The sequence below is a fragment of the Galleria mellonella genome, unplaced genomic scaffold (genome assembly GCF_026898425.1).
Source record: "Galleria mellonella isolate WM207_F2 unplaced genomic scaffold, CSIRO_AGI_GalMel_v1 utg63, whole genome shotgun sequence".
Lineage (NCBI taxonomy): Eukaryota > Metazoa > Arthropoda > Insecta > Lepidoptera > Pyralidae > Galleria > Galleria mellonella.
In genome coordinates this window covers 14520021-14543783 of record NW_026442130.1, presented here as the reverse complement: position 1 = coordinate 14543783, position 23763 = coordinate 14520021, and the positions used below count along the sequence as shown (strand labels likewise).

The 23763-nt window shown below is 34.2% G+C and overlaps 4 protein-coding genes across 4 annotated transcripts; 2 read left to right on the top strand and 2 right to left on the bottom strand.

Moving 5' to 3' along the window:
- Window positions 1-241: 241 nt before the first annotated feature.
- LOC113515748 (40S ribosomal protein S9) lies at window positions 242-3176 on the top strand. The gene is made up of 4 exons (XM_026900027.3): window positions 242-355; window positions 718-949; window positions 1780-1966; window positions 2970-3176. The coding sequence occupies exons 2-4, from the start codon at window positions 727-729 to the stop codon at window positions 3142-3144; spliced, it is 585 nt and encodes a 194-aa protein (XP_026755828.1). The 5' UTR covers window positions 242-355; window positions 718-726; the 3' UTR covers window positions 3145-3176.
- A 1240-nt stretch (window positions 3177-4416) lies between these two features.
- LOC113515747 (pyroglutamyl-peptidase 1) lies at window positions 4417-7908 on the bottom strand. Its single transcript, XM_026900026.3, has 3 exons — window positions 7533-7908; window positions 6564-6805; window positions 4417-5794 (listed from the first exon to the last, which is right to left on the bottom strand). The coding sequence occupies exons 1-3, from the start codon at window positions 7755-7757 to the stop codon at window positions 5569-5571; spliced, it is 693 nt and encodes a 230-aa protein (XP_026755827.2). The 5' UTR covers window positions 7758-7908; the 3' UTR covers window positions 4417-5568.
- Window positions 7909-8082: 174 nt separating this feature from the next.
- LOC113515746 (dnaJ homolog subfamily C member 2) lies at window positions 8083-13785 on the top strand. The gene is made up of 2 exons (XM_026900025.3): window positions 8083-9426; window positions 9880-13785. Exons 1-2 carry the CDS (start codon window positions 8557-8559, stop codon window positions 10867-10869), a joined length of 1860 nt encoding a protein of 619 aa, XP_026755826.1. The 5' UTR covers window positions 8083-8556; the 3' UTR covers window positions 10870-13785.
- A 5715-nt stretch (window positions 13786-19500) lies between these two features.
- On the bottom strand, window positions 19501-23469 carry LOC113515780 (coiled-coil domain-containing protein 50). The gene has a single exon (XM_026900065.3). The coding sequence runs from the start codon at window positions 23064-23066 to the stop codon at window positions 21747-21749; it is 1320 nt and encodes a 439-aa protein (XP_026755866.2). The 5' UTR covers window positions 23067-23469; the 3' UTR covers window positions 19501-21746.
- Window positions 23470-23763: the final 294 nt, after the last annotated feature.

The following is a 23763-nucleotide window of genomic DNA, read 5'->3' as shown; positions in this document are numbered from 1 at the left end:
AAAAAGAAATTGTAGGTCAGATATAATTTATCGTTTAGCATCTTTCAATAAGAAACTTTGATGGGATGTCAATGAGATAAAAATATCAGAATAAGTAGTATTTGATATTTTTTTTAAATGCCTACATTTTTTACAATTTTATTTTTAAATTGTACTCTTGATCTATGTCGTTAGAACTTGTTTAAAAAAAAAACATAGACATAGATTAAGAATATAAACAAAGAGTTTTGAGTTTGACAATATTGGGTAGTTGACACTGACATTGTCGTCTTGATTAGTTTGACGTTTTATAATCTCTATTTGTCCTCTCTTTTTGTAAAGTTTCTTTTTCGGCGAGCCGTGCTGACGGAATCAGGTAAATATTAAAATATGAAATTAAAGTATATTTTTTAAAAATACACCGGTAATCGAATAAATTCAACTGTTCTTTGATGCATTATTTCAATTTAACGAATAAAAGTCTCATAATTGCTAAGATGAAAATTGATTATCAAACACGCCTTAAAGTAGAACCTGGTGATTTACAATTAATCGGCAGGTATGGACAATGGGGCTATAGAACTGCCACCGGCGACGATTCCCAAGCACATTAACCTGAGTATCAGTGTTATTACTTGGGGATTGGTGTTTGCAACAGTTTGTGGCGACAAATCCTCCATACTTTCAACAATAATAACTTTACTCTTATCATTATTCTAAACTGAATATCGTTTGTAGCTCGCCAAAATGGTGAACAACAGAGTACCATCGGTATTCTCCAAAACCTACGTGACGCCCCGGCGTCCGTTCGAGAAGGCCCGTCTCGACCAGGAGTTAAAGATCATCGGTGAATACGGTCTTCGTAACAAGCGCGAAGTGTGGAGGGTGAAGTACACGCTCGCCCGCATCCGGAAGGCTGCTCGTGAGTTGCTCACGCTCGAAGAAAAAGACCCCAAGAGATTGTTTGAAGGTAACTTAAACTGACGTGCTTTACACATGTGTTTTAGGTTATAATAAATTAGTGTTTAATCCTAATATTGTAAATGTGAAAGTAAATTTTTTACTTTATATCACTACATACTATATCAGATGGAGAAGGATATAGACTGCTTCTTATCGTAGTTAGTAACCTCATCTCGATCTTGTGGACATACTAAAAGCTATTAATAATATACCTGTGGATTTTAGATTGTAAATTAGAGGCTAAACCCGGAAAGAGAATTCAATTTACATTACATTAGATTGTAAATTTGTTATTTATAAGCAATTTTGTGCATATTGTATATAAGATTGATTAAAAGAAATCAGTATTCTGATGAGTGTTGTGATCTAAATTTATCAAATGTTATGTTTGAATAACTTAATATTTTGTGCTAACTTACTTTTACTGAATTATTAATTTTAATTTTTTACAGATAGGTTTAGCAATTATATACTCAGAATCAACCTTAAAAAATATGTGTAAATTTGTTAAAATTAATACTCCAGAACGGAAACTGTGTGAATTACATATACATTATAATTGTTATAAAGCTACAGTCTGTCAACAAAATGTTTGAACTATAACATCATTAAAATACCCAGTATGTATCTAACTGCCCACACGTTTATGCAATATATAAAAATACCTTTATGAACAGTATTTTACTTGACAAATACTTAATGTAAATGATGATAATATAACTGGCAACCTCTTGTCATAATAAAAAAAATGTTGACTACATAGTTCCTGAAGGAGACAAATCTTAATGCCAATGTATGAGTAGTTAATCTTGTATTAAATCCTAAAATATTTTTTAGGCAATGCACTCCTCCGTCGTTTGGTCAGGATCGGAGTGTTGGATGAGAAGCAGATGAAACTCGATTATGTGTTGGGTCTGAAAATTGAAGACTTCTTGGAGAGGCGTCTGCAGACACAGGTGTTCAAAGCTGGTCTCGCCAAATCCATCCATCACGCGCGCATTCTCATCAGACAGAGGCATATCCGGTAATTAATTTATTTATGAAAACTTTCCATTTTAATGATTAATGTAATTTTAGGTATGCCTTTAACTAATATTGTCAAAAATTGAATATTTATTCAGTTACTTGAAAACTAGCTATAAATTGTTGAGGCTTTCTCTAGAGACATGGGGTTCTTCAAAAAGGACATTAAGGTTTCTTAAGTTTCAGCACAAGTAACATCCTTGGTGTTACAGACCTCTGTATGCTTGTTTGTAACCTTAGTAGTATAAAAAAATTAAATTTCAAAGCTGTGTTACAAATAACGGATTATATTTGTGTATACACACACATATATAAATACATATATATTTCACTTATAAAGATTAATTATGGAAACATTATTGTATTAGAGACAATTGAAATTTTACAAGCATAAATATAAATGCAGGTGAGCAGCACAGCTTGGTAGCGGCTGCTAATGGTTTGAACTGCGTTTGAAGCATTTGTCATAAAGACCACTTGAATCTCAACTTTGGTTGAATTCAATGTCTTGAAATTTTTATGAGCTCTATTGAGCTGGCCAGGTAATGTATGTCTAATCTAATTGTACTTACTGGTGATGCTCTTTTATCTCATCAGAATTGCAGATTAAAATAAGCGATGGGGGGTGAGCCTTGAAGTGTTAATGGCCAGTAAAATCTGACATAAGAGGGCATAACTCTCATAATTGTCATTTTTATTTCACATTATAATTTATTCTTCATGTCTATAATAGGCAATGATTACCATTTTCCAAAATATGCTTTATTAGCTTGTTCACACAGTAGGTTATGTCAGATTTAGAAGTTTTCTTGCATCTGTGATGCTGAACAGCAAGTGTTACTTACTGCAAAGTATTAGCTTGCTTGTATATTATATCTATTCATTAATACTAAAATATCATATAAGATTATACATATCTGCAAAAAAAGTGTGATTTCTGCTCTATTTGGAAACTCTGCCAGTAAAATATTACATTTATATTATTGATTATTTTCACCATTTAGTGTCCGCAAGCAAGTGGTGAACATCCCGTCGTTCATCGTGCGCCTGGACTCGGGCAAGCACATTGACTTCTCGTTGAAGTCTCCATTCGGCGGCGGCAGGCCCGGCCGCGTCAAGAGGAAGAACCTCCGCAAGGGACAAGCTGGCGGCGCCACCAATGATGAGGAGGAAGATTAGACTAATAAAATAAACACCTTGTTTATATACTAGTTTGGTATTTTATTTAATATATCGTAAGGAATTACCGACCCATGAAGTAAGGATTTGTCGCTCAAAAACGTTTTGCATCACTTCGAAGCCATTTGGGCGTAAAGCTATTATTCAGATCATAATTGATCGGTAGTAAAAACCGGACCATTTGCTTGTTACCTTTTGAATTGAAGCAAAATGAATTATAAGACAAAAGCCTTCTTCACAGATACTTCATAGGTTCAGTTCGCTCAACATGCAGTGTTGGGTTTTGAAGGATAGATTATCTTAGTTTTTAAGAATGACAATGCATTTGTAGTAGCTGCCATGAAATCGTAATGTTATAACCCTTAAAAGCCTGATTTTTTAAATCAAATTAAAAAATATATGTGCACCCTTTACTGTGTTTATTAATGGGGAAAAATAGTAAAAAAATCAAAACGATATTTTTATATATTTATTTTGAAAAAAAAATTTGGTAACATGTAAACAGCTAAATATTAAAGTAAAATCGATTGTAGGCGCACAATGCGATTTATAACCCTGTTATCAAATTTGAAATTTAACGGATTATACCCTTGATCCTGTTCAGTTCTATAGGCGATGGTTACCATTTTCTATTAGGGCTGTCTGCTATTACAACTTATACATTTGAAACAGATTTGAAATAAGTTATGAGATTGATTCTGAGGTACTATTTCTCAAAATTTCAATTTGATATAACGACGAAATATTTAAATATCAGCATAGACAAAATAGATATATAAATTTAGTATTTGAAGGTCAATAAGATAGTAATTTTGCGAATCTCAAAACATTGCATTAATAGAAAGGTATGGAGAAATGGTGCCGTAGAGTCGAACCAGTGGTACATGTCAGGTTTAAGGAGAGGTGATCGCGACTTATTTATTAGGTAGAGGCGACTTATTTTACGCTTTATTATAGGCTAGGATAAGCTCTACGCTGCAGAAGCTGATATATTTTTCAACCACCTTTCAATTGTTTTTTTTTGTTGTGTCATAACTTCAGTTGTAAACCGATTTGGAAAATTCTTTTTTATCCAAAAGGATATACTTGCCATACTTACGATTGGTTACATAGAAATATTATTAAAATTGGCACAGTAGTATAATTTTCAAATAAAAATAACTGGTTTTGCTACAATTAGTTTTTTTTTTTTTTGTGAAACACAATCATTAGTTATATTGTTTAGTGTTGTATAAACTGGCCTTAAAATTGGTCACTAATTGAATTGACATCTTAAGTAAAAGAAAGTACTTTTTATTCGATATGTATAATATACACATGTCTAGTTTAGTCTATACTGGTCTATACATAAGTGTTTTTTACAGTGTGGAAATTATAGTCTTCACTCTAAAATATAACAATTTGCACATTTTACTTCACAGTGTTAAGTATTATTACATAATACCATCTAGTCATAAAACAATCGAAGTGATTATTATTATTAATCTTTATTATCAATCACTGGTCTTTTTTACATTGAGGAGGGCGCAGGTGGAAGTCTTAGGACGAACCCTTTACCCAAGTTTCTCCAGAGGCTACTACCCCAGGTTACTAAAACTTGCTTTTTTTTTAATGGGTGAAAATGGAATGGTAACCCCGCCCGAGTTATTGGTATACATCGACGAGGCGCCAGTGGAAGATGATAGGTGAGAATGAATGCAGGTCGGTTGACCCACCATGATGAATTCGACAAGAATTAAACATGATGGTATCTAGGGGGAACCGCGTGGAGGTCGACCTGAGATAGTATATTGCTAGCAATAGGGCTATTAGACCCCATTACTAACAATCCCTTTGCCCCCACTCTTGCCTTGTAGGCTGGTGATTGTGTTGAGGTATCAGGTAGCAAGGAGGATTTCTTTAATTAGACACTAGTTACAAGCTCTGCTTAAATTGGGACTAGGTGGCGCGTTGCGATATCACTAGGTTATTTATATATTATTTTATATAATACATTTTTTACAATCATAGTAAATACTTAATATATTAAAAAAATATTTAAATGCTTATGTCCTTCATCAGGATCATGAATGACTGAAATAAGATTCCCATTACCAATGATTAAATGATTATTTTCATACATTTAATTTCTAATTTCTAATTAAATGTAAGAAAATGATTTTATTTTTCTAAATGCTTAATTAATTATTTAATTTTTAAATGCTTATCTGGAGGGTATTCTATAATTAACTAGTAAATATGCATATTATCAGGGCTAATAAAGAAGTATAACACCAACTCTGTTTTAAGGTTTTTTTCTTACATAATAGCTGCCAGCAGCCACTCTAGAACTTAAATACATTCAATAAACTAATGGAATTACATAATGGTTTCAAAAGATATTGCCCCTAACACATACTTTTTAAATATCTTAAAAAAAAAAAATTATACTTTATTCTCTTCATTATCACTTAAGTTAACATTTCTCAAGCCATTGGTCGTATTGGATATCTCCATGTCCTTTATTTGCTCCATGCACAAGTCGAGGATACGCTCGAGTCCTCTTGCAGTCTGCTCAGAGGTATACACCTGAAAGTCTGGCACGTGGACAAACAGTGTTCTAGTGTTATCCGCACTTAGGGAGGTGTAGTAGGTATACTCGCATATATATCTGAAAATTGGGGACATTTCATTAAGTATATTGAGAAAAATAGAAAGAGCAAAATTAAAAATTGAATCAGTATACTCTGTTATGTCCATGGTACTGCTCAATAGGTGACGGTTACCACTTCCATCAGGTGAGTCATCAGCTTGCTTGTCATTCTAAGTTGCATAAAAAAAGAGCAACCGTGTATGTTATATATTGTGTATGTCCTATGTTTCGATTCCGTATGTCATCACTTGTAACACGCGTTGGTTAAAGATCTTCATGTTCAAACTTTGAGATATTTTGGATGGTAATATTGTCAGGATGGAAACTTTAATAATTGGAAATCCATAGACGTAAATTTTTTAACCCCCCCTCCCATATGAATTGGCAGACACACTGTGTTAGTATAGGGTGCTCAAAATTTTTTGTTGTTTGTTTTTTTTTCTGATGTAACATTTAAAAGAGATAAATTTGAATTTTAAAAAGTAAGTATATATATTAATATAATCAGATAAGTTTTGAGTGTGTCTAACACAAGGAACACCTCTAAATTATCCATTGATATCCTAGGATATTATTTAATAATATATTTATAATAATTATGAATAAAATAATAGATACAAAATATAGTCTTATCACTCTTAACAATCTTATCTTCAAGAAAACCATTAGATAGTGGGCATTAAGCAAGTAGCATTTTACAATCTGACTTGACCAAATATTAAATAACATTTTCTTTTTTTTTACATTTAATAAGTTTTTTTTTCAAACCTGTTGCTAACAATCTTACCTGCCAGCATCTTTTGATGCCACAGCAGTAGTTTTTTCCTCAGGAGGGTTGCCATCATTGAACTGTTTGCATATTTTCTCCACATTCAACTTAGTATGCAGCCTCATGGCTCCCTCAGCAGAACACATCTGGTTGGGGGGCAGTTTGTCAAAATAATCCAAACGTTGGTAGCCTTTTTTGTGTGCTTGCATCTCTAAAGTTAACTGTTGAGCCAATCTCGAGACTCCAACATGGATCATTAACTGTAAATATAAAATTCTTGCATTTAATTATTAATTGCTTTATATTTGTTTTCTGTTAGAAATAAAAAATAAATTTGTTTGTTTTTTGCCTACCCTAATGGGAGACAGGCGTGATAGATATATATGTATGTATGTATGTTAGAAAAAATATTTATTTAAATTACATATTATTAAATATATTATTTTATAAATATTAATAATATGATATGATGATGAATAATGAATAAAATACTAAATATAATGTGAACTATATTACTGTGCCTAAATAAATATATATTTATTACTACAAATGGTATTATTTGCTTGAAATATTTGGTACAAATAATCCTATTAATATTATTAATGTAAGTTTATAATGACATTTAAATATTTGTTATTCAAACATGGTTAAAGACTTGAATGGATTTCAATTTGGTACATGGATAAATTATATCCAAATATATAGAATACATTATATACTGATTCACGGCAGCCAAACTGCACGAAACAGTGATGTTATAAATCTAAATATTATTTTACTAATATGTAAATGCGATTTTTAATAAAAAAAAAAAAAAAACAGGACATAATGAACAAACTTTTTTATAACACACATAATTCACATTATTACTATTTATTGAGCACACATCACTTTACGCCAACACCAATAGTCGCGGGTACGACTGCTACTTTCATGACAATATAGAAGAAAATATTGCTTGCTTATTATTATTAAAATTTGGCCTACCTTCGGCTCGTGTGTCTCCCATATAGCTGGTACGAACTCATCCACATTCTCATATGTAACAGGAATTTCTATCTGCACCAATTCAACATTGTGTTTCTTCTCTATCTCTTCTTTGTTCATTAACTTTACTGCCTCCCAACTAGCATTTACAGGATGATTCAGAAAAGGACCAAAACCCGTCACTAACACTATTGGCTTAAATATATTGTCTAGTTCGTTGCACATTTTATTTTAATTAAAATATTCCAGTTAATAATTCAATATAAAATACAAATAAAAACCAATATTTGTTTCATTATCTTCTTTTGAAAAGTAATCGTTTGTTTTGACGTTTCAAGAATTCACAAGAGTCAGCTGATTAAGTTTGTTATGTTGACTGCATTGGAGATCTTTTTACGACATAGGTAGGTAGATTAAGAATAGTTAGTACCTGAGATAACGATTCGAAATTATTAAGCGGTTTGACATTAATCAGCATGATTCATCCAATATCGTCGTAAAAATTGTTATCTAGTTTTAATCGTAAGACAAATAAGAGGGAGCATTGGTCTATGCGTGATCGCTTATACTAAGAACAAGGTTTGCATTTATATTTCCATCGGATTAAAAATATATATTGAATCTTGATTCTTATATTAAATTATTTTGTTCATTTAATAAGATTTATAAAATCAAGCACCATTCCATAATTTTAATTTAATTACAAACAGGCAACATTTTCTTCACTCAAGAAAATAAATTCATTCATATTTCATTTTGACTGATTCAATTTCATATTCATTCTTTCATTCGTGGTTTGTTCTGAATGTCATATTTTCCGTGGCGCGTTTATACTGCAGAATTATTATGATTTAATTAGTGTAACGACTGTATTAGTTGCAATGCGTTAAAATTCGTGCGCACTTTCATCAAATATACAAGAACTACAGTACTGGTGAGCACGGAATACGTTTGAGGAGTGTTTACCAAACGTATAGGTTATGTTAGTATCACATCCATATTTTACCGCTAATATATATTTAAAATGAGTGACGGAGACTCTAGTAATAATTGTCGGGTTATAGCAATACCATGCCCATTTATAAAGCGGAAAGTGGAGTGCGCTGGCGCGGCATTCCTAAGATATTACAGCATAAAGTGTCATGGTGAGGATGCTTTGTTTAGTACTTCCAACTCCAAGGAGAAGACTGAAGAAGTTATCTTCGACGATGATGTTGAGTATTTACGGAGCTTAGACCCCAAGGACTGGAAGAACCAAGACCATTATGCTGTACTAGGTATGAAAAATCTTCGTAATAACGCTACCGATGAAGATATTAAACGAGCGTATAGGCAGAAAGTGTTGAAGCACCACCCTGACAAACGTAAAGGTTTAGGTGAAGAGGTTCGCAGTGACGACGACTACTTTACGTGCATCACTAAGGCCTATGAAATCCTCGGAACTCCTATGAAAAGGAGATCATATGACTCAGTCGATCCTATGGTTGATGATTCAATACCTTCGGCATCAGAGATTAAAAAGGAGGGTTTCTTTAAGGCATTTGGTAAGTATTTTGAAATTAATGCACGGTGGTCAGAAAAAAGACATGTGCCTTTATTAGGAGATGAGAATAGTCCTCGAGAGCAGGTGGAGAAATTCTATGCTTTCTGGTATGAGTTTGACTCGTGGCGAGAGTTCTCATACTTGGACGAGGAAGAGAAGGAGAGGGGAGCTGATCGTGAAGAGCGAAGGTGGATAGAAAAGCAGAATAAGGCAGCGCGAGCTAAGCTAAAAAAAGAGGAAATGGCAAGAATAAGGAGCTTAGTGGATCTGGCATATGCAAATGATCCTAGAATTCAGCGATTCAAGCAAGAGGATAAAGATAAGAAGTTAGCTGCTAAGCGCGCCAGACAAGTGAGTATTCTCAAACCTAAGTATTTATTGACAAATGTATTATTTTCACTATAGATATTGGAAATGTTGAAGAAACAGCAGTAATACAGAAAAAAAATCCTGTCATCTATTATCTAATTATTCTCTTTATATTTTCTAAATACATTATTATTTATATATTATAAATGTTATAGATTAGGTTTTAACTCGATGTTAGCTATGTTTAGTATAACACTACACACTGACTGCTTGTATTTCTGTCATAGAATTATTAATTTATAAAGGGTCTGATTAGGACAAAATCTGTACTGATAAATAATTAATCTACATTGACAAATATTGTTAACAAATATGTTTGGATTTGCAAGTAAATCGTAGCTGAAGAGTCAGCGTTCAGTGTCAGAGTCAGTGTAGCGCTTGATCCATAGACTTATCTACATTTTATGATATAAAAACTATGCATTATATTTTTAGGATGCTGTACAAGCAAAGAGGGCTGAGGAGGAGCGCCTTATTAAAGAGGCACAAGCAGCAAAACAGAAAGCAGAAGAGGCTGAGAAGGCCAGGCTGGAAGCAGCCAGGGCTGAACGAGAACAGATGAAGAAGAATCTTCGCAAGGAACGTAAAGCACTTAGAGACATATGCAAGGCAAACAACTACTATTCAGAGACTGAAGACGAAACTGTATCCCACATGGCTTCCGTTGAAAAGATTTGTGAAATGATGAAAGTTGTAGAACTCCAGGACTTCATGAAGGACCTAGAAACGAATGGTAGGAATGCATTTTTAAAGACGGTTAGAGAAACAGAGGAAAAGTTGGAGGCTGAGCGTCGAGCTTTGTTCGAAACAAAGAAAGTAGAGGAGCAGAAAATTAAAAAGGAATCTGCAGTACGTGCACCCATAGAATGGTCAGTGGAGCAGACACAGCTGCTAATAAAGGCTGTCAACTTGTTTCCTGCTGGCACCAATCAAAGATGGGAAGTAGTGGCCAACTTCCTTAATCAGCATAGTACGTTTACCGACGAGAAGAGATTTGCTGCAAAAGATGTCCTAAACAAAGCTAAAGACTTGCAAAGTTCTGATTTCTCGAAGAGCAGTCTTAAAAAGGCAGCTAATGAGGAAGCGTTTGATACTTTCGAAAAGGAGAAGAAGAAAACTGTCAGTAATGTTGATGACAATAGTATATCCAGGAATGATAGTGGAGTTAAACTAGTTAACGGCACTGCTAAACTTAAAGAGGAAGCATCTAAACCGGAACCCTCCAAAGAAGAGAGGCAGTGGACAAAGACAGAGCAGGAATTGTTAGAGCAGGCTATAAAAACGTTCCCAGTCAGCACTCCCGAGAGGTGGGACAAGATAGCCGACTGCATCCCTAACCGTACCAAAAAAGACTGCATGAAGAGATATAAGGAGTTAGTCGAGTTAGTTAAAGCAAAGAAACAAGCCGCTAACCTATCTAAATAGCATTGAATTACAAATTAGTTGTATAATAAATTGTAAAACATATTTTTATGGGATAAAGTTATCCACAGTAAACATCCGTTGGACCATTGGTACATTAAAATATTATGCACTTTATAGAGTACCTTCTAAACAATACTGCCTTAAAAACCACTTGTATAGAATTTGTATGCACTTAGAACTACCTAAATAAAATAGTTTTATTTAATTTTAACTCCCATAATAACAGTTATGTTTTGCATTTAAATAATTTTACTTTAACTGAAAGGAATGTAATTGTGCTCTTAATCAAATAGGTAAAAATTTTTTTTTATCCAAAGGAAGGTGTTTAGATCCTTTATCAATAATTTGATTGATAAAAGTTCTGAAATTTTGAAAGATCAGTTTGTAATTGCATTGTAGGCTTTTTAGATTTTATTTATTCTTATATTACATATCGATTGAAGGTTATTAAAAATACTGCACCCAGCGATTTAATTCATAATTTAAAAATATTCTCCAACCGGTAATGGACCTGCATCTAACTAGCATCTAACTATACAATCGATAAAGTGAACAAAATTATGCTTTTTTACATTATTGTTGTTGTGTAATAAATTAAAATTTTGTTACATTGAGTCGAACAGTATAAAAACAGTAATAAATGTAAATAAACCATATACTTTAGACTATATAAATATATGATTTTGAATATCCCTTAACACGTTAGCTGTTTCTTGCTAATATTCCAGCAAAACGGATTTGGTGATTTGACAATCGTTTTGCAATAAAACATTGTGTATGACACATTTTGATTAAAAACTCCTTAATATCTTAGCTGACAGACTAGGAAGCGTAACACCTTAATCCTCAGGAATGGCAACGCATCAGGGATATTACGTATGCATCAGTACATTAGCTCATTTGTCATTTATTGATATCTGAAATACTAATAAAAACCTGATAAAAACATCAATAAAATTCAATGGAAACAGTGAAATGTGGTTGATATTATTAGATCAGACCAGAAAATAGATAGATAAATTATTAATTCACCATTACAAGCACATAATTAATGAATTTATAAGCGAAACAAAAAAATTGTTGGTTGTTTTATGTGCCTCTACGGTGTAAAGGCAACCAACTCAGCGTTAAGAGGCGCAGTGCCCGAAGCGCTGAATTTCTGATAGTACCTTATAGTATAAAATAGTTTGTACTTACACAGTAATGAAAACATAACTTTAATTCAGCCTAGTCTTATGTTTGGATCTGTAAAATCTATCGCTGTCCTCCATTAGACCACTTTCTCAAAGATTATCCATCAGAAATTTTAACTTGAAAGCCAAGATCAAAGGTTGCACTGTTATACTGTATTTATTTATTTCTGTGGTCTTTCTGTCTCCCACCAAATTGTTTATAATTACTCCTCTCCATCCAAAGGTTGCCTGCAAGAGATCGCTCTTAGCGATAAGGTCGCCCATTGTTTTCTCATTGTGATCATTTCTTGTAATTGTTTATATTTATAATAAGTTTACTATTGTAATCTATTGGAGGAAACAATAAAGAGTATCTATCTGTTTACATTAACAGATTACAAACAAATCTTTTAACAATATAATACAACAATAGCATTATAAGTTTGCAATCCAATTATAGTTTATTTATTTTTATTTATTTATTTATTTACACATACACTAAACAAACCTTTCATTTAAATAATATCATTAGTTAAATACAATCGCTCTTTAAGAAAAAATAATAAAAATTATACATATTACATGTAACAAAACAACATAATAATGAAGATAACACAATTTTTAATAACATTACTATTTTACTTTTAATTTAGAATAAAAAGAAAAACATATAAAAAACAAAACTATATAGTTGTACTCAACATTCACAGAGAGAAACAGAATAGATTGATTTTTAATACAAAAAGAATGTTAATGAATGGTATCATCTAAAACCCTTCTTTAAGCTCTCTGGTACTTTTACTCGCTGGTTGCAGTATTCTTTAACACAAGGCGTCTCATCAAGCAGGCAGGTCGTTTTCAAAGAATTACTGCTCTTAACTTTTCTTGAAATTCGTGCTTCCAAGAATGCGATGGAATCGTATGGTATAACGTTCAGGGAAGTTAAAATAGTCACTTTACACCATTCATTTTAGTATACCTAACTAGTTAGTACAGTTTTATATCTACATCAGACGGGTCATCGCGGATCCACCGTTTGGGCACGTTGGCATGACCACAATTTTAATATACTTGTGACATCACCCTTGGTCTACTGAGAGCACTTAGACTCTGTACAAAAGTCGATTGCTTGGGCACCTCTGTCCCATTCGTGTTTCAACCGTGAAGCAGTTGTGTTTGCATGGCTGTGTTTCGGTTTGAAGGGTAGGATATGGTGTGAATTTACAGGGTACAGAGGAATAACACCTGAGTCCTCAGGAATGGCAATGCATGGGGGGTATCATGGGATCATAATCTTCTATCGACATATTTTTTTAATAGAATGTATAATTCCCACGTCCACGAATACCTGTGTTAAACGATGGGATTGAAATTGCATAATATGACAACGCGATATAAAAGTCCCCCCCCTCCCCCCCGTGGGGGGATTACTGTATACTAATCATGAGCGAGTTTATACTCCGATTTGTACTTGGTCGATTTTCGGATGGCCGTGATCACAACCTTTTTTGAAGCCTGGGACGGGTTATATGAAATCGTAAGTGGCAATTTTAACGTCTCTGTGTTTGCCTATATTATTCTGTATTTACTCTGATTGATTTATTACATTCTACTCTATATAAAATGTCAAAATTACCTTTCAAAATTGGCCTTGAAACTAAAAGAATAGTTTTTATTTGTAACATACCTATTTTTGTATTTATTTTTTTGTTTATTGTGATAAATATAGTCAATTTGCAAACTATTTATAGTTGAAATTTTATTTACTATATCCTTATGATAATAATATTTACAAATGTTTTACTGAGCTATCTTGTGGAAGTCCCTATTGCTGGTTTTTTTTTTTGATGGGTGAAAGTGGTATGGTAACCCCGCCTGCGCTTACGGTATACGCTGGCGGAGCACCAGTGAAGGGTGATAGATGAGAATGAAAACAGGCCGGTTAGCCCATCATGATGAATTCATCAGGAATTAACCATGATAGTTTCCAAGGAGAACCGCGAGGAGGTCGACCTGGCTGGGTATATTGCTAGCAATGGGATTCTCAGTCTCCATTACTAACAATCCCTTTCCCCCCAATTACTGGTTATTTGATTAGAATTACTTTGTTTAATTCCGCTACCATTAGTATGTAACTGCCAACACTCGTGTTACATGGCGTAAATTTACTGGGTACAGAGGAATAACACCTGAGTCCTCAAGAATGGCAACGCATGGGGGGTATCATGGGCGAAACAGTATACTCTGTTATGTCCATGGTACTACTCATGTCTATAGGCGACGGTTACCACATTCCATCATGTGGGCCGTCCGCTTGTTTGTCATTCTAAGTTGTATAAAAAAAAAACTTAAAGATTGACCAGCCGGCCATATGGTCCCGGCATAGAATAGGCTACCCCTTCCTTTCCCGTAGGTGTCATAAGAAGCATCTAGGGAAGGGCAAGGGACGAGCAACAGCGTCCCTATTAAATCAACTCCAAAGCCTAACTGTGGTTGCCAATCCGCCTGCCAAGCGTGGCAACTTGGCAAAACTTCCCAAGGGGGAGGCTTATGTTCAGCAGTGGACAGTTTAAAGCTGTTATGATGATCTAGCTTACTACCAGCACTTCTACAATCTACTGCTAAAAATGGCTAGATAATGCCACTCACCCCCCTAAAAGTTTTTTTTTATTCAATTATCATGGAATGATAACTCCGTCTGTGCTAATACGCTGACGGGACATCAGTGAGGGATGGTAGGTGAGAATGAAAAGGCAAGGCAATTAACCCATCGTGATGAATACACTTGGAATTCAGCACGATTGTATCCAGAGGGGACCACGTGGAGGTCGACCTGACGGGGTATATTATTTTACTAGCAAAATAATATACCCTAATAAACTAATGGAACAAAGATATTCAAACGACTGGTAAAAATTCTAAGAACAAATTTTGTGTTTATAACTAGATTTTATAGCTTATTTGTCATTCTAACTCAAATAACCGTGTGTTTTTCAAGGCACTTTCTTCCACGCACAACCATTGTTTGGAATCAACTTCCAGCAGCAGTATTTCCGAACCGATACGACAACATAACCTTCAAGAAAAGAGTATATTCCTTTTTAAAAGGCCGGCAGCACACCTGCAATGCCGCTGGTGTTGTGGGTGATCATGGGCGGCGGTAGTCACTTACCATCAGGTGAGCCGCTTGCTCGTTTGCAAAACGTTGTGTTGTAAAAAAAAATAAGTAACTCCAAGAACAAAATCGGTAAAAATCTTGCTAAAATTAGTAACTGACTAAATAATCGATTAAACATTAATCGTCAAAAATGGTTCAGAATTCTAAAGATAGGTGCCTATCGCATATCTTGCTTGTAACACAGGTTCTTCAAAACCTACTGCAAGCACCATTCTCCCAAAAAATTAGTGTTACATATCTAATTGTACATACCTCAAATTGTAGCTTTATACTACCTTTTGTGAAGAGAAAATAAACCATTCATTCATTCATATCAAAGAGTTCAGCCAAATTACCATAGGAGACTTTGTACAAAAGTCGATTGCTTGGGTACCTCTGTCCCATTTGAGTTTCTACCGTGAAGCAGTTGTGTTTGCATGGCTGCATGCCTTCAAACCGAAAGGTTTGAAGGGTGGGATATGGCGTGAATTTACTGGGTACAGAGGAATAAAACCTAAGTCCTAAGGAATGGCAACGCGTGGTGGGTATCATGGGCGAAACAGTATACTCTGTTATGTCCATGGTACTGCTCATGTCTAGAGGTGACGGTTACCACTTTCCATCAGGTGGGCTGTCAGCTTGTTTGCCATTCTAAGTTGTATAAAAAAATTCTTTGAATTCGATTTCATAACTTTTTTTTCAATTACGTTTACTATGATTAGTTGAAAGGTGTTTCAAACCACCCCATTTGTAATTATAGTCGTGATTCTAAGCCTTTTATATTTTACAAAAATCTACAGTGTCTACAAGAGTAAGTATTTAGAGAGCGATGGCAGTGCGTAATGGTATAAGAATTCTATCTATGACGGGAACTGAATAAACCGGTTCGGGGTCCTAGCGGAGTTCAAGGCCGACCTTTGGCTCGACAGGTGTGCAACTGTTGTATGCGACATAGGACGTATAGTCAGGCAGCCACGTGCTTTATCCAAGGCCGTTTAAATCACCTGCTGCAGAAGGTGAGGGATTTGTCAGTAACGAGGATTAATAGCATTTTAACCATTTTAGCAATATACCTACTTGGGTCAGTCGACGGGGGAAGTGATTGCTATTAATAGATTCTAAGAGTCTTATTACAGGGGGGGGGGGAGGGATTGTTAGTAATGGGGTCTAACTGACCCATTTCCAGCTATACACCCTATCAGGTCGACCTCCATGCGGTTCCCCCTGGAAATCATCGCGGTTAATTTTTGTGCAGTTCGTCACAATCGGCTAACTGACCTGCTTTCATCGTCGCCTATTATCGCTCACTGGTGCCCCGCCAGCGTATACTGATAGCGCAGATGGGGTTACCAGTCCATTATTACCCATTAAAAAAACAGTTTTATTACTAGCATTATCAGGTCTACCTCCACGCGGTTCCCCAGCAATGCCGTTGGTGTTGTGGGTGATCATGGGTGGCGGTAGTCACTTAACATCAGGTGAGCCGCGTGCTCGTTGACCCCCTGTGTTGTAAAAAATTAATGGAAATATTATCATACCATAATTAATATAATACTATATCTATTAGTGCTACTTCTAAGTATTTATCATACTGATAGCAAAGACCTCTGTTCCGCGCAATTTCACACAATTGACACAGCAAACTATATCTCAAGTTACGCTCGACCGATTCGGATGAAACATGCATACTTTGCTGGCTACGTAACAAGCAGACATCTATTAAAATTAATTACTAGTACGCGTTTCATTGTTTTCTTTTAGCCTCCTTAGCTTGATGTTATTGTTGTTTTTAAATTAGTTCAAAATGGACAGGCAAAGAGCATGACCCATACAGCCTAGTCATAAATTCTCCTTAGTTTGATGCGAAATATAGGCCATTTACATACTTGGTAATCAATTGAATCATAGATAAAGGTATTGTTTTATCTATGCTGCTGCCATAAGTGCTGATACTATGATGCAGTCACGATTTAGTAAGGAAACATGATTCAAACGGATATGGTGCATGTCATTGGATCTACATAGACCTATAGTAGGTGTCTAGTACTTAAACCGGTCATGCATTTTAATTGCAATCGTGTGTGGTGCCAATCAAGGAACTTAAGCAGCGTTTAAGTAGTCAATAAAGGCAGATTTTGAAGCGCTTTTTTTCGAAATCTATCTCTTAATATTTTAATTTGATTGTTCCGCAAAATTACTGTTTTATGAACTAATTTAGACTTAAATCTAATAGAAATTTAATTCTTATCAGTCTTAGAATAAAAATTTTGCTGCGATATCAAATTATAATTTTAATTTTTGCGATAGACTTAGAGAAATGGCGTGTCAGAATTAACCCTATAGGCTTTAAGATAAACGTTCGTTGTAATGACTAGAGATTGCTTAGTTTCTCACGCTTATTCTTGACTATTTATAAGAACTATATCATCATATCAGCTTTTAACTGTCCATTGGTGAAAATAAGTCTTCCCTTGGGGATTTTATCAGTAGTTGCCTCGCTTGGCAGGCAAATTGGCAACAGCTGTTAGGCTTTGGAGATGTTTTAAGAGGGAGGCGCTCGTCCTCTCTTATTCGCCTCTTACGTCACCTACGGGAATAACTTACGGGAAACTTGATGTTTTAGTGTATTGGTAAAACTCACAAACTAAAACATCAAGTTTACATAAGCTCATTTCTATTCTAATTTTGTGGTCATAAAATAGCTCAAATGGAAAACAATTTAATAAAACTCTATTTTCTCTGCCTATTCGTGTATTAAATCTTTATATCGCATCACGGCGTACATCGTGAGATAAACAATAACAGCCGAGTTAGCGGATAGCAAGTAATTATTCATAACCAATAACGTGAAGCGAATATCTTTACTTTTATTTTCCAATCGCAAATTATAGCTACATATTTAGTTTGGTAAGCAATTAATGAAATACTTCGCAGTGAAAAATATATTGTTATTATAAAAAAAAAAATTAATTACTAGCGGCCCGTCCCGGCGCGGCTTCGCACGGGTGGATATTTTTACATTTTAAACAGTGGCCGTGGCTGCACACGCGACGGAAGCTTAAAAATAAAGTCACTTCTCCCGTTTTCCCAACATTTCCCTTCACTGCTCTGCTCCTATTGATCATAGCGTGATGAAAAGTATACTATAACCTGGTCAGGAGTATGAAGAATAATTGTACCAAGTTTCGTTAAAATCCGTCGAGTAGTTTTTGTTTCTATAACGAACATTATAGCATTTTTGTTATCAGTATCGATCACTAATCACCGCTTGATAGTTATTTTGGAAATATATTTCATGTACAGAATTGACCTCTCTACAGATTTATTATAAATATAGAAGAAGATAGATAAAAAGCCGGTCAAGTGCGAGTCGGACTCGCGCAACGAGGGTTTCGTACTAAATCATCAAGTTTTTTTTTGTGAAATAACTACAAGTTTACATTTTTCGGATTTTTCTTTTACTAGTGCTACATGACATTGCTTCTTGCCAAATGATTTTGATTTTGCTAATTTTAAAATATGCAATATAAATGGAATATAAACGACTGCATCTTTTAATTATAATTTTATGGAGGAGGAGGGGGGGGGGGGTGGAGAATAGGTTGTTAGTAATGCAGAGTACCACTCAACTTTTTTTTTATATACTACTTAGAATGGCAAACAGACGGTCCACCTGATGGAAAATGGTAACGGTCGCCTATAGACATGAGCAGTACCATGGACATAACTAACATGGAATATACTGTTTCGCCCATGATACCCCCCATGCGTTGCCATTCCTGAGGACTCAGGTGTTATTCCTCTGTACCCTGTAAATTCACGCCATATCCCACCCTTCAAACCGAAACACAGCCATGCAAACACAACTGCTTCACGGTTGAAACACGAATAGGACAGAGGTACCCATGCAATCGACTTTTGTACAAAGTCTCCCTCTGGTCTTACGTACATAAGTCTTATAAATTAAAATTACTAGCAATATACCATATCAGGTCGACCTCCACGTGGTCCCCCTTGGAAAACGTGCTGGATTCCAGGTATATTCATCACGATGGGCTAACTGATATGTCTTTACATTCTCACCTGTCATCCCTCACTGGTTACCCGCTAGTGGACACCGATAGCGCGGGCGAAGTATACACTATCATTCATTTAAAAAAATCTCACTTCATCACGCGGGAGACAGTATGCATGTTCCACCTCCGTGGAAAAAAAAAAAAAACTACTAGTAGGTACTTCATTCTACATACATATTCCCTCCAATTTTAGGTGACAGATATTATAAAAAAAAAAACAACAAAATTCATAATCTAATCAACTGTAATTGCGAAAAATTAAATGTAACATAAATAATTCGAGTTTGGTTCCGTTCCATTAAGGCACGATAAAGGCCATACATTGCATTAAAGCTTATTACTTACAACTATTTTAATATAATATCTTATAAAATATTTTAATAAAATTATGTGTTTTTATAATAATTGAATCGTCAATTTGCATTAAAGATTTGTGTATATAATTTTTATGTAAGTACTTAAATAGTATCCATAAAAAATATGTAAGAAAAAAACTTTTTAATAAATGTATTTATATGCAATTGTGTAGTAAAATTGCGTATACTCAGATATATATATATATATATATATATATATATATATATTCTAATAATAATAATAATATATAACAGAGAATCACCAATCACTTGTATATTAATATATTAATTGAAATAATTTTAAAATACTACTGACAAATTATCTTTACTTAGTTAAATACATATATTTTTTTAAATATATATATTAGAAACAACTTTTTTAAAGTTATGCGTTATGACTACACACTTAAAGAATATAGATTTGCCATCGTGTGGATGCGATGTAAACATTATTAAAAGGGAAAGTAAGGTGTAGTTTCTATTACCGCGGCCACTTCATTACCCATGTAAGCAAATATTTTATATACACATCACCATATTATATGTAAATGTGAAATCATTTCAATCATTACAATAAAGTAAAATGAAAGTTGAAATTAACATACGTATCTAATTAACTAATTTTTAATAAGTTTTTCAAGCACCACTTGGGGACCATTAAAAAAAAAAAAAGAAAATACGAAATAAATCCCAATAGTAACATCTAAAAAAAAAGGTTAACTTAACATCAGTCTTAGAGTTTAGATTAAGTACAAAATATATATGTGTGGAATTATTAAATTGAGCAGTGTTACAATATAGTGAGATTACACCTAACATATTATTTTATTTAGAATATTGAGTAATACAATTAGTATAAAAAAAAATATGCAAATTTGCATTCTAGTCAATAATCTTCAAATGCACAGTTTAATTTCACACTAGTGGTAAGTATTCAGTTTTTTGGTTTTGTAGAGCAAATATATATATATATATTTAAGTTGTATAAAATGTTGTATATGTTTATTTGCTATTGTTAATGTAGGCAGTTGATTTTTTTTATTTTTTATTTAAACATCCATACTGCCTTGTCTTTTGTAATATATATAAACATTAAAAAGAAAATTCGAGAACAATTTCCTTCATTAGGTAAATATAATATAGTTAATCTTAAATCATCTTTTTAAGAGATTTCAATTTCCTCATCTTGTTTAGTTTTTTAATTTATACAGAAAAATATAGGAAGATAGATTTTTTCCGTCAGATAAATACCACAAAGGTGGTATAGAGATGAAAATATTTCTTTGATAAATTAGCTAGGTGTAGTCAAAACATTAATTATATCTACACCTAGAACTCAGGATAATAAAGATAATATTTCAAGTCTATTGTACTGGGACTGAAGTAAAATTTCAAATATGAATTTGTAGTTAATTTCTCATTTGAAATATTGTCATGTTAATTCACATTGTTATATATAAACATATAAATAATTGATAATAATTATTGTTTCCTTAAATATCAAATTTATAAATTTAACAATTGACCAATCACAAACTGGAATGTAATGTCATATAATATAGCATCTTACTTCTATAATAAGGCACGCAAAGACCTTAGAATTATAAAAATGGCTCATTGGTTCATGCAGGTACTTCTGCAAACTACATATATGGAATAAATTATATCTTACAGTAAGTAATTTAAAGGTATCTATGATTTTTTATTTTTTTTTGGAGGATGGTAGTCAAAAGTGACCAACCAGCTTGGGATCATAGATTTTATTATATTTATTAAATAAATAAATAAAATTTATAATCTTTTGAGCATTTAATTAATTTTTGTAGAGTTTTATATTCATCTGTAAATCAAATTAATTTCAAATTTTGTCATAGTTTTGACTCAACAAAAAAATATTTATCTTATGGATTTTTCAATCTGAACATAGTTTCTCCAAGGTTTATTTTAATCTTATATTGCTAACTATAAAAATGACTGAGAATAATTATTAAGTACCTATGACAAAACAGTAATACCTAAAATTTACTTCAGTACAGATAACTGGATATTTTGTTTAAGTAACTTAAACTAATTTAGAACTAAACTTTAGCTGCTACTATTATTTAGGTTAAATTATTTACTGTATTTTACAGCCCTTTCGTTTTTTATGCATGTCTTGTTTACTTTTTTTCTTGGCTAAGCCTTCAGCAGTTATATCAGATATAACTGACAATCTTTTGGAGTTGTCCACTCTGCCATCATGGTTCAAACGCTGTGCTGTCGTGCTGCCATTATCCATTGGGAAGGTGGAACTATACAAATTGTTATTTTCACTGTAACTATGTGGTATACTCGACACGTCTGGAGGACTCGGTGGAATATCATTAACTGGTGTTGCATTCTCAGTGGAATAGTGGGATGCTGGCCTGATGCTCACTGGGTCAGGGAATCTGGGTTTCTTCCCCATTGTTGGTGGAGGAGGTGGTTGTCTGTATTGCAATGAAGACACATTAACACTTGGTGAACTCTCTCTAATAAAATCTGATTGAGCATGCTTATAAGATGCACTATTAGATGTACCAGGTTCTTGTGAGAAGTACTGATTAGAAATCTCCTTTGACTGCAAAGCACTGGCTTTAGACTGTATATGTTCTTTTTCAAAGGGTTCAACATAGTTCAAATCGGAGTCAACAGATTTGCATAATCGCAGCCTGTTGTCACGGATCATGTCACGTGGGTTACTATATGCATCACACAGGGTCGCTTGTGGAGTTTGAGGTAGTGGTTCGCTCTCTCTCTGCTGGGCCAAACGTTGCTGTTTCTTCAACAGTGCCTTCTGCCTGGCTTTCTCTTTTGCTCTCTGCAGCTTTTTATACTCCCGTTCCTGCAGAAGCCTTGCCAGCTCACCATCCTGTACCTCAACAGCACACCTCATGTCAGCTAGCAAGGCATCTTGGTCTTGGACTTCATGGCTCAGTTCCCTGGCCAACCTGGCATCTCGTTCTTCTTGTTCCAACCGTTTTCTCATTTCTTCTAGCTCAATGGGAGATAACCCCAGCTGTGCAGGGTCAAGGTCATTGTCCTCGGGTAAGGGCGCAGGAGGCGCTGCTCTAGATGAGCTCGGCTGTTGCAGTAGTTCAGAATGTTGACGGCGTTGCCTGCGAAGATTGATCTCTGCAATCTCTCGAGCTATTTCCGCGTCGATCTCAGCCTGACGAACGCGTGACGCCTCTCGCATATGGAGCTCATGGTCAATGCCCCTCTGTTCATTTAATGCAAGAGGGAAGTCCTCACGAATCTGCTGATTGCGGTATCTGTTCTCGCATAGATGTGATGATATTTCGCGATCCTGTAGTCGGTGCGCCAATGCGCCGTCAGCTCGCACCAGCCACTGCTCACGCAGGTCCGTCACATGGCCCAGTTTGGGCATAGTATCACTAGCTTGAAACCCCGACATAGCACGTAATAAATTATTCAATTTTCAATGCAGTTAACGACGTCGATTGAATTATATTAACATAACTTATTATTTTCTTCTTATATAAAAGATGATGGCAGCAATATAAGGCACTGATGAGCACTGACGATCAAAACACTATTTCAAACTTCAACTTTTTACCTTTCACGACTTTCTTTGCATTCCGTGGGAAAACGTGATGGCGGCTAAGTTTTTACATTACACCTGTGAACTTGCCACAACAAACAATAGAGAGCTAGGTTTGATAATCTACATAACTAATAGTAATTATCATAACTATGTTCACAGCTCATTCCTATTATCCCTTCCCCCATAGCTACAAATAAGTATTGAAATAATTTTGTTGCGAAGAAAATTGACGTCTATGTAACTGTCAATTAGACTGTCAGTCAGAAATGACAGATGTGTGATAATAAATTCCACAGCTGTGTTTCAAGAAATCTAAATCGATCGATTGATCTTAATTAATTTTTTTTTCTTTTTGAGATAAAACGGCAAGTAATTACGTTTTGTCTAGTTAAGTGGAAAATGAAATGGATTCAGTATAGGAAATGATATATTTTTAAATACTGTTATTTTGTTATAATTACCATTACATAATTTCGGTAACAAAATTTTAATGATACTGGCAAAGCACGATAATAGTTAAAATAAATTTGTAGGAATTTAGTTTTTA